The sequence below is a fragment of the Drosophila miranda genome (genome assembly GCF_003369915.1).
Source record: "Drosophila miranda strain MSH22 chromosome Y unlocalized genomic scaffold, D.miranda_PacBio2.1 Contig_Y1_pilon, whole genome shotgun sequence".
NCBI classification, from domain to species: domain Eukaryota; kingdom Metazoa; phylum Arthropoda; class Insecta; order Diptera; family Drosophilidae; genus Drosophila; species Drosophila miranda.
This window is the reverse complement of record NW_022881603.1, coordinates 2298919-2314482: the sequence shown is the minus strand read 5'-3', so window position 1 is coordinate 2314482 and position 15564 is coordinate 2298919. Positions and strand designations below refer to the sequence as shown.

The 15564-nt window shown below is 44.3% G+C and overlaps 1 protein-coding gene across 1 annotated transcript; it reads left to right on the top strand.

Annotated features, from left to right (window-relative positions):
* Nucleotides 1-2201: 2201 nt before the first annotated feature.
* On the top strand, nucleotides 2202-2880 carry LOC108160894. The gene has a single exon (XM_017295163.2). The coding sequence runs from the start codon at nucleotides 2276-2278 to the stop codon at nucleotides 2681-2683; it is 408 nt and encodes a 135-aa protein (XP_017150652.2). The 5' UTR covers nucleotides 2202-2275; the 3' UTR covers nucleotides 2684-2880.
* Nucleotides 2881-15564: the final 12684 nt, after the last annotated feature.

Here is a 15564-nt window from a genome sequence, read left to right as displayed (position 1 = left end):
TCCCAGAATTTGGTATCGCATCAGATCTGGGATCACATTGTGTGTGTGTTTTCCTAAGAACATGTTCTATTCATGCATTCCATTATCTCCGGGTAACTGCCTGAGCACAGATCAAAGATCGGCACAGACCACGCATTGAAAACCGATCCTTTTGTGTGGATGGTTCTTGGGTCGATGCCAGCTTGACACGGGCTGACCGTGTGAAATATTCCAACTGTTTTGGCAGCACCCCAATATTGTCAACAGGCCTGCAGCAAAAGCAGTAGGCGATGCCGGGAAAACGGTGGAAAACCAGCACGAGCAGGTAGTCAACACATGTCGTTCCACGAGCAGATGCGTGAAAAATCTTTGATATGGGAAAATGATCCTTTTCTTTGTGGGAAATTTTCGAGAGATGATGGGTTTTGTGTAGTCGTTTTTATACCCGATACTCAAAATGAGTATTGGGGTATATTAGATTTGTGGTAAAAGTGGATGTGTGTAACGTCCAAAAGGAATCGTTTCCGACCCCATAAAGTATATATATTCTTGATCAGCATCAATAGCCGAGTCGATTGGGCCCTGTCTGTCTGTCTGTCTGTCCGTCTGTCCGTCTGTCCGTCCGTCCGTCTGTCTGTCCCCTTCAGCGCCTAGTGCTCAAAGACTATAAGAGCTAGAGCAACGATGTCTTGGATCCAGACTTCTGCGATATGTCACTGCTACAAAAATATTTCAAAACTTCGCCCCGCCCACTTCCGCCCCCACAAAGGACGAAAGTCTGTGGCATCCACAATTTTAAAGATATGAGAAAACCAAAAAAGTAGAATTGTAGAGAATGACCATATCTTTAAGACTGCGGAATCTGAATTGGATCGTATTATTATTATAGCCAGCATCAAGAAAACAATTGGGAAATTTTCGAGAGATGATGGGTTATGTGTAGTCGTTTTTATACCCGATACTCAAAATGAGTATTGGGGTATATTAGATTTGTGGTAAAAGTGGATGTGTGTAACGTCCAAAAGGAATCGTTTCCGACTACATAAAGTATATATATTCTTGATCAGCATCAATAGCCGAGTCGATTGAGCCATGTCTGTCTGTCCATCCGTCCGTCTGTCCGTCCCCTTCAGCGCCTAGTGCTCAAAGACTATAAGAGCGAGAGTGACGATGTTTTGGATCCAGACTTCTGTGATATGTCACTGCTACAAGAATATTTCAAAACTTTGCCCCGCCCACTTCCGCCCCCACAAAGGGCGAAAATCTGTGGCATCCACAATTTCGACGATACGAGAAAACTAAAAACGCAGAATCGTAGAAGATGACTATATCTTCTACACTGCCAAATCTGAACCAGATCGTATAATTATTATAGCCAGAATCAAGAAAACAATTTCATTTTTTCTCGCCCTGTCTCTCTCTAACACATACGTAGCATAGCCGGCTTTGCTTAGAGTAAAACATTAGCGCCTAGATCTCAGAGACTATAAAAGCTAGAGCAACCAAATTTGGTATCCACACTCCTAATATATCGGACCGAGACGAGTTTGTTTCAAAATTTCGCCCCACCCCCTTCCGCCCCCACAAAGGACGAAAATCTGTTGCATCCACAATATTAAGGATACGAGAAAACTAAAAACGCAGAATCATAGATAATGATCATATATATCAGATTGCTGAGTCTGGATCATATCAGATCATTTTTATAGCCAATAGGAACAAATCAATTTGCACTGGCTACGCAGCGCCCGACGTCAAGCTCAGACTGATTTTCTGTCTCTCTCGCACGCACTCCTTGTGGTGTCGTTTAATATTAGCGGCGTCTGCCGGAGGAGAGCCATACTGACTTAGTATTGGGTATAACTGTAGAGTTGCGGTCTCCGCAGCAACTCACAACGTTCCCCCTCGTTTATCGTGTGAAAATGTTCAAATCTTTGGAAAATTTGTTGAAATAACGACCAGGAGATCAGAAATGCTCGGAGGAGGAGATCAGCATGAGCCACTGAGATTGGAGAATAAGGATCCTGACCCAGAAGAATATGTCCTTGCTCAAGACGAGAGACAAGAGTGCAGCTGAGAGAAAGTGCTCAAAAGTCTTTGGAACGTGTGCATTTGTCCACCTCGGTAGAACCGCAGAACAGGTGATCAGCGGTTTTGTGATCATTTACATGACGAGTTTTGCGCTCAAACAAGGTGAAATCATATTTTAGAATACGACCAGCACAGAGGTAGCTCAATCGTGTATTGGAACGCGCAGTGAACACATCGAAAACCGGAAAACAGAGATCGAACAGAGATGTCGTTACGCAGGAAAGAGGACTACATACCCATCAAGTGCGAGGGCTGGGACGGTAAGTTCGTCTATCAGGACGGAGCCGTCAACAATGTGTCCAAGGTCCGACGCCACAATCAGAATGTGACCAACACCAACAACTTCTACGGCTGCAACACGGAACCCATTGTCCTGCCCACCGCCTGGGATGGATTTTTCGTGAAGAGCGGCGAGACGCGCATTAAGCCCGAGCGCAATCGCTCCGACGATCAGGACTACTACGATTATAACTCGGATCCGACAGTGCTGCCGACGACATGGAGCGGCGAATTTGTCACCGATCCCAACGATGTGCGCATCAAGCCGGAGAGGAACTTTTCCGATGCCCGGGACTATGCCGAGGCGAGTCGCTTCAAGCTGGTCCAGCATTGAGAGAGGAAGAGATCCCGATTGCGATCCCGTTCCCCGTTCTATTTCGTGAGCAAACAAACTAACTCTGCAATCAGTATACGTATTCCCCATTTGTTTGGTTCGGTTTTGCATTGTACTCTAACATAAGCGTTTGTTGTATTTTATTTTTATACATAGATATTTATTCGTACTCCTAATAAACAAAGCGAAAACTGAAATCATTGCTAGAAAGTTCCGTTGTGCAATCACCTTCAGAGTGGTCTGCTGTGTAGGTGTAGGCGTTCCCAGATATTCAAGTGGCCTTTTATGGCGATATATTGTGATCGTGTTTGAAAATTTCCTTCATATTTATAGCATTTGTCGAATGCCTTCTTGGGGTAATCAATATGAGGAAAGATTATTGGTCTGATCATTCAATGAATCATTTAACCTGCAATCTGTTAGATTGTAGAATGTAAATCCCTCAAGCAAATCCCAGAGATCAAATCACACTTCGTGTGACAGCTAGACTGTCTTTCCATGTATTGTTTTTCCGAATCTTTTTATTAGATAATTGCAATATTTACCCCACTCAAGTGTCGCCCATAAAGTAACCTTGTTAAGAGCCTTGCATTTTTGCGGGTCTACAAATTTGTAAAAAAATGGAAATTTCGGCAGTTGGAGTGGCACCAATCAGCACCAATATTCTCGACGTGCAGCAGCTCATTAAAGTGCGTCGTCCCCGCTGAATGGAATACATCTCAGAAGAATATTACATACAGGAAATAAAATAATGACTGCGGTTGGACCAAACTCGTAAACTCTTGTTGATCCAAACAACACGCTCATTCGACCTTTTTCTTGGGCTATTTTTCTTTACGTCCATGCAGGTGGTCCCAATATACGCCGAATAAATCATTGAAGAATAAAATGCAATCTGTTCTTAGTTCTAGACGATCTATCAGGAGCTCAACAACGATCTGTAGATCATTTGAGAACCAACACAAAATTTCAGAACTTACATCGCAGCATTCCAGGTACCCGCACAGACTAACTCAGGAATGTTAATCCACTCAAGAGGCACCGCATTCCATCCCATACCATTCTCAAAGATCCAATTCCCAGAATTTGGTATCGCATCAGATCTGGGATCACATTGTGTGTGTGTTTTCCTAAGAACATGTTCTATTCATGCATTCCATTATCTCCGGGTAACTTCCTGAGCACAGATCAAAGATCGGCACAGACCACGCATTGAAAACCGATCCTTTTGTGTGGATGGTTCTTGGGTCGATGCCAGCTTGACACGGGCTGACCGTGTGAAATATTCCAACTGTTATGGCAGCACCCCAATATTGTCAACAGGCCTGCAGCAAAAGCAGTAGGCGATGCCGGGAAAACGGTGGAAAACCAGCACGAGCAGGTAGTCAACACATGTCGTTCCACGAGCAGATGCGTGAGAAATCTTTGATATGGGAAAATGATCCTTTTCTTTGTGGGAAATTTTCGAGAGATGATGGGTTTTGTGTAGTCGTTTTTATACCCGATACTCAAAATGAGTATTGGGGTATATTAGATTTGTGGTAAAAGTGGATGTGTGTAACGTCCAAAAGGAATCGTTTCCGACCCCATAAAGTATATATATTCTTGATCAGCATCAATAGCCGAGTCGATTGAGCCATGTCTGTCTGTCCGTCTGTCCGTCCGTCCGTCTGTCCGTCTGTCCGTCCCCTTCAGCGCCTAGTGCTCAAAGACTATAAGAGCGAGAGCAACGATGTTTTGGATCCAGACTTCTGTGATATGTCACTGCTACAAGAATATTTCAAAACTTTGCCCCGCCCACTTCCGCCCCCACAAAGGGCGAAAATCTGTGGCATCCACAATTTCGACGATACGAGAAAACTAAAAACGCAGAATCGTAGAAGATGACTATATCTTCTACACTGCAAAATCTGAACCAGATCGTATAATTATTATAGCCAGAATCAAGAAAACAATTTCATTTTTTCTCGCCCTGTCTCTCTCTAACACACACGTAGCATAGCCGGCTTGGCTTAGAGTAAAACATTAGCGCCTAGATCTCAGAGACTACAAAAGCTAGAGCAACCAAATTTGGTATCCACACTCCTAATATATCGGACCGAGACGAGTTTGTTTCAAAATTTCGCCCCACCCCCTTCCGCCCCCACAAAGGACGAAAATCTGTTGCATCCACAATATTGAGGATACGAGAAAACTAAAAACGCAGAATCATAGATAATGATCATATATATCAGATTGCTGAGTCTGGATCATATCAGATCATTTTTATAGCCAATAGGAACAAATCAATTTGCACTGGCTACGCAGCGCCCGACGTCAAGCTCAGACTGATTTTCTGTCTCTCTCGCACGCACTCCTTGTGGTGTCGTTTAATATTAGCGGCGTCTGCCGGAGGAGAGCCATACTGACTTAGTATTGGGTATAACTGTAGAGTTGCGGTCTCTGCGATAAAGCACAACGTTCCCCCTCGTTTATCGTGTGAAAATGTTCAAATCTTTGTAAAATTTGTTGAAATAACGACCAGGAGATCAGAAATGCTCGGAGGAGGAGATCAGCATGAGCCACTGAGATTGGAGAATAAGGATCCTGACCCAGAAGAATATGTCCTTGCTCAAGACGAGAGACGAGAGTGCAGCTGCGAGAAAGTGCTCAAAAGTCTTTGGAACCTGTGCATTTGTCCACCTCGGTAGAACCGCAGAACAGGTGATCAACGGTTTTAGTAGCTGAAACCGAAAAGAATTGTAGAATTCTACCTGTTTGTAGGCTTAGAAAATGCAGCAGGCCCTAGTCATTGAATTCGATCTTCCACATAAAAAACGAAGTCATAAAAATGATTCTTGGGTATTCGTAAAAAATGTGGACAAAGAATGTCGTTTGCAGCCGGAGCAGGTGTGGGAAAATCTCCATCTGCCTGTTGATCCTAAGCCACTCCGCAGCGTGTGAATTTTCCAGATCGCTTGTGGAAATTGAAAACTTTTCTACCAGACCAACAGCACGAAGAGCACCACAAGCCATAGAGTTTTCCAACAAGACCGTTCTACCTGTAGACAGCGCCTGGGAAACGGCAGCTGGAACCGAGTACAGGATACAGCGATTACCATTTTCCGGCCACCTGTTGCTTTTGAAAAGAGATCCCCTCCTCTTTCCCATAGATGCATTTTCCAAAAAACGGTTCCTTAAAAAATCCAAAAAGAATTGGGAATTTCAGCAGGAGCAGCTGCGTGGGAAAATGTCCTCTGTCCGTCGATTCTACCCAAGGATCGTGTGAATTTTCCAGCATTATCGGGGAGATGAAAAACTTACATACCAGGCCAGCAGGAAGCAAAGTATAAGTTGTCAAAGATTTGTCCTCAAATTGTCCTACCTGCTGTCGGGCCTGGGAAAATGCAGCTGGAACGAAGTGCACGATAGAGGGATTTTAATTTTCCGGCAACCTGTTGCATGGGAAAAGGATCCTCCTCTTTTTTCAAGAATTCGTTTTAGAAAACGATCCATTAAAAAACATTGGAGAATGCCGAGCTGGCTGTGGGAAAATTGTGCGCTGCTTGCTGATCCTCTGGAAAATCGTCCTGATCGTGTGAATTTTCCAGCCTAATCGTGAAAATGGAGAATTTGCTCACCAGGAAATCAGAAATAACAGTAGCAAACCGAATGCATTTTCCTAAAAGGTCCCTATCTGTACTCGAAGCCTGGGAAAATGCAGCTGGAAAAGAGCCCACGATTTTCCGACAACCTGTGGCTTAAAAAAGGAACCTCCCCCTTTCTCATAATGAAATGCATTCCTTGTAAATCTCTTATTTAAAGAAAATTAAGAAGGATGCGCCGTTGTGGCCAAAGATCTCTAAAATGATTCTACCTGCTGGAAGGGTCTGAAAAATGCAGCCTGAAAGAAGCACGGGACAATACGAATAATAAATGGCTTGGGAAAGGGATCGTCCCTTTATTTAAGTGAAAACCGATCCAACAGCTCAAAACTGCAACCGAAGAAATAGTTCCTTCGAGTCGTGTGAAATTTTCCATCGCTTTGCAGATTGGGAAAACTCAAGGAATAGGCGAACAGGGATTTACATAGGATAACTTTTCCCAATATTCTCTACCTGTTGATAGCCTGGGAAATTGCTCTATAGACCATGATTCTTGCTCCCAATTTTCATGGGAAACCGATCGTCACATAAGCTACGTGGGAAATTATCTTATATTCAAGCAGTTCCAAGATCACAAGCGTGTGAAAAATCAGTCAACTCTTTCATGGATGAGTGAAAATTACACCAGGAAAACAGAAAATATAGTAAGTGTGTGCTTGGCATGCTGCACCCAACACAGCTTCTACCTGGGAGACCAAAAATAAGAGATCAACAGGCATTCGGCGTTGCCTGGGAAAATCTTTGAAGCGCACGTTCTATTGATTTTCAAATGTCATGGATTAAATCACGTAGGAAACTGTCTCCAGTGGTTGTAAAATTCGACAATTAGCTAATGGGCAAACAGAAATATAAATGTAAGATATTATTTAGAGTATTGTTTATTCGTATTATTATCGCGGTGGCCTGGTATGTGTGCTTACAAAAGTTCTTAATGTTACGGCTTATTTCTGCTGATTTTCTGCTGATGCTTGAGTCGCGTCCGTATGCTGCTGTTCTCTCCTTTTCACTGCTTCGCTCGGTTCCTCTTCTTCTCTGTCCGCTGTTGATCTGCTGCTGTTACTACTGCTGTTGCTGCTGCTGTTACTACTGCTGTTGCTGCTAATCAGCTGTTCCTCTGCTGTTGTTATTACTGCTGTTGCTTATCTCCGCTGCCCCTCAATAGGCCAGCTGGCCCACTCCTTCTTACACTCGTTCATCCTGATTAGTCATCAGTCCCTGATGACCATGCGTCCTCGTTTTCTACAGAAAAGCTCCATAGTTTCATGTTATCATTGCTTGTGGTCGTATTGCTTGGTCCTTCGACGTCTGCTGCCTTCCGAACATTATAGCGTCCGCCTCGTTTCACGTTGGTTATTTCGTATGGTCCTAAGAATTCGCTGGCCATCTTTCATCCGGTTACAAATTGTGTTCTACGTATGGCTACGAGATCTCCGACCTTGTATCCGTATTCGCATTTCCGCTTTTTATCGAATTGTTCCTTGTATCTGTCCTGGGCCTGCTGAATATTTTCTTTTGCCTCTTGTCGCATCTTTTGCCTCTCGTCTTCAAAATTATCAACCATCTCTTTTTCTATTAGCTGATGTATGTCGCTATCCGGTCCACAACGCATTTTTACCCCGATCATCAGCTCAAATGGACAACGCTTTGTAGACACATGAACAGTGCTGTTAATATCCCTCTGATCTCGCGGTACGAACTTATACCATCTTCCAGGTTCCTCCGACGACAATTTGGAAATGATGCTCAGAATAGATCGGTTTACGCGTTCAATTTGTCCGTTTTCTCTTGGTACCCCTGTGGTGCTCCATATGTGTTCGATGTTCTTTTCCTTGACAAACTCCTCAAAGCTTGAAGATGTAAATGCTGCTCCACGATCGCTTACTATGCGTGCCGGATTACCAAATACATCAGACCACTCCCTTAACTTCTTGAGAACTTCGTCTGCTCCTGTTGTTTTTGTGGGATACATCCATACGAACTTACTGAAGCTATCAACCATTGCGAAGATGTACTTGCCCAAGGTGATCCACGTGTATAGTATACAGCGGCTGTGGTCCTTTGTCAATTTGATGCAGAAATCCCTCTTTTTTGCCAAGCTTTTTGTTGTAGATTATACATTTCATACAGTTTCCTATGATCTGCATTACTTTTCCTTCCAGATGTGGAATCCAATAGCTCTGCTGTACGGTATGCATTGTTTTTTGAGCGGCAAAGTGTCCTGCGTTGTGAGCGTCGGTTATTATTTCTTTTTCTAATGACTTCGGTATTGCCAGCAAGTCCGTGCCTTGCACCACTTTGTATACGAGTTCAGCCTTTAACTTAAAGTTGTCATATGGTTTACTTTTCAAAACTTCGGAAACTGCTTTGATCGTCGTATCCTCCTGCTGGGTTTTCTTAATTCTTGCTGTGACTTCCGAAGATACCATCATGACATCAATTGGGTACCTACTTAGGCAATCCACATGCTTCAGCCGTTCTCCTGGTCTGTGTTCCACTTCAAAGTCGTAGTCCTGCAAGTACAGGACCCATTGGGCTACCTCCCGCGGAACGTCCTTCTTGCTTAACGTTTGCTTGAAAGCAGCGCAATCCGTTACGAGCTTAAAGTTGGTTCCAAGTAAGTACTGACGAAATTTTTTGCACGCTAGGAAAATTGCTTTGGCTTCCTGTATATAGCTATGCTGTCGTGCTTCAGACTCCGAGGTTTTCTTACTCCAGAATAAGATCGGATGCAATTGTCCTTCGTGCCATTGTAACAACGCCGCTGCAAACCCGTCCTTTGACGCATCAGTGTGTATCTCGGTTTTTGCATTCCTGCGATAAAGTTTCAAGACCGGCTCTTTCACCAATGCTTCCTTTAATGTAGCGAACGCCTGCTGCTCCTCCAGACTCATTTTAAATGGGACATCTTTTCGCAGCAGATTGGTCAGTGGTTTGGCGATTAGCGAATAGTTTCTTATGAATTTACGGAAAAACCCAGTTAATCCTAAAAACGACTGCACAGCCTTTATGTTTTTCGGCATCGGGAACTTGCTGACGGCTTTGGTTTTCTCCAATCCAGGCTTGATTTCACCTCCTCCAACTTGATGACCCAAAAATGTAATGGTCGACTGCAGAAATCGGCACTTCTTCCACTTCATCTTCAGCCCGTATTCAGCTGCAGCATCAAAAACCTTCTTCAGCTTTCCCAGGCATTCGTCGGCGGTTTCAGCGTGTATAACGATATCGTCCATGTACAGGTCAAGAATGTTTTTATTTATAAGGTTTTGAAATACAAAACTTATAAAACGGATGAAAACTGCTGGCGAATTGCAAAAACCGATAGGCGCACGGTTGAACTCAAAGAGGCCTTCCTTCGTTATGAACGCCGTATATTTTTTGCTGCTTTCTTCCACAGGAACGTGGAAAAAACCATTTTCTAAGTCCATGATGGTGAACACCTTAGCATTTTCCAGTTTTTCCAGCACCTCTTCAACGATTGGAACGGGAAAGCAATCTTTTAAGACCATCTTGTTCAACTGACGATAGTCCACGCAGACCCGGCTGCTTCCATCCTTTTTCTTGACAATTACAGTCCGACTGGCGAAATTTGATGATGAGCGTCGTATTATCCCAGCGTTGGCCCATTCATCGATCTGCTGCTTGACAACGTCGGCTTCGCTGATGGCCACTCGACTTGGCGAATGTCGAAACGGCGCTATTTTCTCGTCCGGTACGATCTTCAGCATGATCGGGCACACTGCAGTCTGCTTCTTTTCAGTAAAGTCCTGAATCATTGATTGGACGGCATCTTTGAACTGCGATGGAATGTTTATGTCAGTATTTGCTTCGACCACGTTGTAAATACTTATCTGTTTGGTGTCCTCAGTTTCCTCCCCCGGCAGGGGAGAAAACTTATATCCTCCTGGCGTAGATGTCATTGTGAACTTGGATATAAGGTCGTGTCCAAGCAACAATTCGCATCCGACGGCATGATCGGCCACCACAAGGAATTTGTGTGCCAGTCGCCACTCATTTTGCCGAACACTGATATCTTTAATAGGGAAACATCTGCACCGGTGTCTATGAGCCCCTTGACTTCCACGTCGTTAATTTTAAGAGACTTCAGGCGTTTTTCCTCATATGCAACGTTTACGGCAGCAGCACTCGGGCAATCCTTAGACATGTGTCCAGTCTGATTGCAGCGGAAACACTTTAATGCAGCTCGTCAATCCTTGCGTAGATGCTCCTGGGATCCACAATTGTAGCAGTGTTGCTTCCTTTCATATTTGGTGAAATTGGACTTCTTTCCGAACGGCTGTGAGTCTTTTTGTTTCGGGGCCAAACCCCCATCAACCGCGAGCGTTCTTTCGTAGATTTCGTACTTCTCTCGCAGCTGCTTGTATGAGCTACATCCATACAAGGTGTACTTATAATCCGTTTTTAAATTGAGTCCGTCGACGATGTATCGAATCACCGACTCCGTGTCTGTTGTCCCACGTGCAGCAATGCGTTTCATCTGTAGTATATATTCGTGAAAACTTTCGCCGGCAATCTTCACTCGCATAGACAATTGATTGTGAATTTGCGCACTGCATAAACGCTCACACTCAAACTCCTGTAAAAGTTGGTGACGCAATTGGCCGTACTCATACACTGCTGTGGACTCGAGAAAAAGAGCGGCTGTACCTGTCATTTTTGCTCGGGCTTGCACGTATTTTTGTTTGTCATTTAGTCCGTATGCTTCAGCGTTTAGCTCGAAGTTAATAAAACACTGCTGTACCGACATATTTTCTCCGTTGAATTCTGGAATAATTTTGGCAAAATTTTCCACTACCAGCTTTGCATCATTTTTCTTGTATATTTCATCAGCATTTATTTTCATCGAGAGCAGTTGAACCAGCTGTTGGAGCGTCTGTGTGTTTTCTTCTAGGAGTGTTGACCTCATCGCTTCCTCGTTCGCGTTTTGCTGCATATTCCCGACTGGTGGTCCACTTGTATTTTCCATTATAATTCTACTGCGCAATACTCTTGTGGGCAGCCGGCTTGAAACAACCCTTTTTTCTCGGTTCTTCTTTTCACCCACTCGCTGTCTCGCTTCCTCTGCTTGCGGCTTCTGAGAGTCTAATGCGCAGTTTTTTTTGCACCGAATTTTTGCTTTTCCGTCTCGCTTCGTCTGCTGCCGGCTTCTGAGACATGAGACACACAATTTTTGATTTTTTCCACTTTACACAGGCAGTACGCGACTGGTTGAGCCCCAAATGTAAGATATTATTTAGAGTATTGTTTATTCGTATTATTATCGCGGTGGCCTGGTATGTGTTACGGCTTATTTCTGCTGATTTTCTGCTGATGCTTGAGTCGCGTCCGTATGCTGCTGTTCTCTCCTTTTCACTGCTTCGCTCGGTTCCTCTTCTTCTCTGTCCGCTGTTTTTCTGCTGCTGTTACTACTGCTGTTGCTGCTGCTGTTACTACTGCTGTTGCTGCTAATCAGCTGTTCCTCTGCTGCTGTTATTACTGCTGTTGCTTATCTCCGCTGCCCCCTCAATAGGCCAGCTGGCCCACTCCTTCTTACATAAATAAGGCTCTCTTACCAGAAATCCGGCTTGTTACGAGGATCTCCACCGGAAGCAGGTTCATTTCCTCCGGAAACGGCGATCGCTAGCAAGAAATTGATTTTGTTGCCACTAGAAATTGCATTTCCTCAAACAGGAAATTGATTTCTAAATTAGAAATTCTAATCTTACATTTCCAATTTCCAGTACAGCTTCCGTTCCTTTTTCTTAAAAATAAATATTGATATTTGACCGATGTTTTTTGGGCGATTTTATACCCGATACTCAAAATGAGTATTGGGGTATATTAGATTTTTGGTAAAAGTGGATGTGTGTAACGTCCAGAAGAAATCGTTTCCGACCCCATAAAGTATATATATTCTGGATCAGCATCAATAGCCGAGTCGATTGAGCCCTGTCTGTCTGTCCGTCTGTCCGTCCCCTTCAGCGCCTAGTGCTCAAAGACTATAAGATCTAGAGAAACGATGTTTTGGATCCAGACTTCTGTGATATGTCACTGCTACAAAAATATTTCAAAACTTCGCCCCGCCCACTTCCGCCCCCACACAGAACGAAAATCTGTGGCATCCACATTTTTAAAGATACGATAAAACCAAAAACGCAGAATCGTAGAGGATGACTATATGTTCTAGATCGTAAAATCTCAATCAGATCGTATAATTATTATAGCCAGAATCAAGAAAACAATTTCATTCTTTCTCGATCTGTCTCTCTCTAACACACAGGTTTCATGATCGGATTTGCCAATTGCAAAATATGAGTTCAAGGATCTCAGAACCTATAAGAGCCAGAGCAACCAAATTTGGTATCCACACTCCTGTGATATCGGACCTTGACCGTTTCGTGTCCAAATTTCGCCACACCCCCTTCCGCCCCCCCAAAGGACGAAAATCTGGGGCATCCACAAATCTCAGAGACTATTAAGGCTAGAGTTACCAAATTTGGTATCCGCACTTCTGTTAGATCTCACTAAAAAACGTATATCTCAGAATTTCCCCACCTTTCTTCCTACCTGTGGAGGAAAGGCAAGGTAAGAGGTTGCCAAAATAACAAAAAAAAAAACAAAAAAACTACCACCAAACTATTGAGTTACAGGCATTTCGTACTATGAGACGTTTCCAACCCTGAGGTTATTAGTTATCCAAACAAAAAATGTCTTGAGCGTTACCAGGACAACAGCAATCCTAGAAGGAGCCAAGATATTGCGAGCACTCCTTACTCTGAGGGATGTTTCTCAGATGAAATGCAAAAGGAACACATGGAAGTCTCCAAGTCGTGAAATGTCTTGGGTTCTATTAGGCGAACAGCGAGACGTGGCAGCGTTTGGCATGCCAACATCTTCAGATCGCTTGTGTGCCCAAGAGGGTTGAAAGTGTCAGTGTTTTTAAGCGGCTTACAGAAAAGCCAAGGCAAGATCTTGCGGTGATCTCTTTCAGATCACTGGGCCATCATCATCATTAGTGTGGTGGGCGTTCCAGGCCGGGGAATCCTTACACAGCAGGTAACATTCCTTCCCTCAAGCGTGAGAATTTCAATCAAATTCTGTTGATCTTTCAGCAGGCGAACAGAAGAGACGACAGCATGCATCCCTCCCCACCCTCCTCTCGCACCTCCGTCCTTACGCACAGAGCGTGTGAAACGGAGACCTACAAGAAAAAAACGAACAAATAAACCGAAAAAAATACCTATAAAGTTGTACGAGGATCGCGTGGGAATAAATACTGGCCAAGAATGTAACGTATAATAAGGGACCTCTCCATTCCCCCTCCCTCACTCACTCTCCTTCTCCATCGCTGCCTCTCGCTTGCTCGCACCTAAATTAGTTGTTAACTGTCTGCTGTCCCTCTCCCGTTTTGGCATGTGCTCGCGTGAGAACTTTCCAGCCGTCGACTGGAAAACGGAACAGGCGAACAGCAACGGCAGCGAGTGGATTCCAGTTCTTCGGCTTCGCTGGAGTGTTTTTTTCTCTCTCTCCTCCTCCTTTGCTCTTTCTTGCTTTCATGCTTTGCCGTCGCTTTTGTTGTTGCTCTTAACGAGATCCTCGGCTGCCTACCGACTGATCGTTACGTTAAACCAAAGACTATACAATACCAAGATGTCGCATGAGCGACCAAAAAGCTGTTCTATGGCGGGTCCTAACATTAGGACCCAAAAGGCACGAGGGAGCGCGCGGGGTTTCAATTCCCTTTTCGCCTGTACTTCGTCTCTACCGCGACCCCGCTGCCCAGCGGTTTCGTCTGTTCGGCAATGCCTTCACCGTCGAAGCGGTGGTCGCGGATCGCCGATGTCATTGGAGCGGCACATTGGGACCTTTGGCCGTCTCAGCTTGCTAAATTAGTTAGTTAGTCAATAAATATTTGCACACTGAAAAAATGTTAAACTTTGAGTGCTTATGTCCTAAACTAAAACTATCTTGAAAATTCGATTGGAAAATTCTCTATTAGATGCGTACATTAAATTTATATAAAGCACTCATACAATTTTTTGACTATTTCGGCTGAGTCCCCACTGTGCCGCGCCAAAGACATCAGCGACCACGCTGCCCTACGGTTTCGGCACGCAGCCACTGACATGCTTTCAGTGCGCTTGTGTGTGAAGCTAAAAGCCATATATGCTGCGGGCGAAACCGGTTTATGTCCGTGCCGACCTAGGACAAACACACATATACACAACTACAAGCATATTTCTGGGTTGGCTCGAGCTCGTGCTGACCGAGGCATTGACGAAGCCAAGTAGCACTTCGGAGGCAAAGGTAGAGTAAAAGAGAATTGAAGTACTAGCCCCGCGCGCCCGTTCCTTTGAAGCTTCAAACGAAAATTGAAAAAGCATTTGTTCCTCATGCGACATCTTGGTATTGTATAGTCTTTGGTTAAACGGATGTGGACTGCATCTGTGTGTCTCTGTGTGAGCATGTGTTTGAGGGTTTTATTTGCTGCTGAGGGTTTCGTGGTGGAAAATTCTTGGCCCAAAGCCGTTACAAGGCGAAATTCAGCTACAAAAAAAATGCACGTTGAATTGATCGTGAGAACTTTTCATGTAAAAGTGGTACCCGCTCTTCGTACCTCCTGCCATCGAACACAACCACCAGACCAAAGAAGCCACAAAAACCAGCAATCATCTTCCCCTTTCCCTTTCCACACTGATTCACATTTGACTTCAACCACCGCCTCCAATAAGAACCAAATTGAATTCATTTCCAAAAAAAAAACATCTTTTCAGCCTACTCCAAGCCCTGCCGGCCTGTTCAGCCTTAAGACATTTACAAGCATCAAATTACACAAGAGAGACCTAAAGAAAGTGCGGCACGTGCCACACAAGCAACCCCAAGAACTGTTCAGAAATAGTTTCCGACTTCGTTGTTGCGTTACTTGCTGCGGCTGCCTGCGACCCTGTCACTTTGACAGCCAATTAGCGATCATCAGCAAAGATTATCAACTGGAAAATTATGTGGTCTCAAATTACAATGTGCTCGAGAGACACGCCCACCGACGACCGACGACCGACACTCTCTGACAGCCTGTTGCATGGATCGGCAGCGAACTGTGCCCCAAAGTGGAAGATGACAGGGCAATGGTACTGACAGTAGAAACACGATCATCGCGGTGATCGTTGTGGGTATGTACATATGTTTAACAACTTAATGAACCCTGATGTTTGTCACGATAATTTCATGTTTTTGAATAGG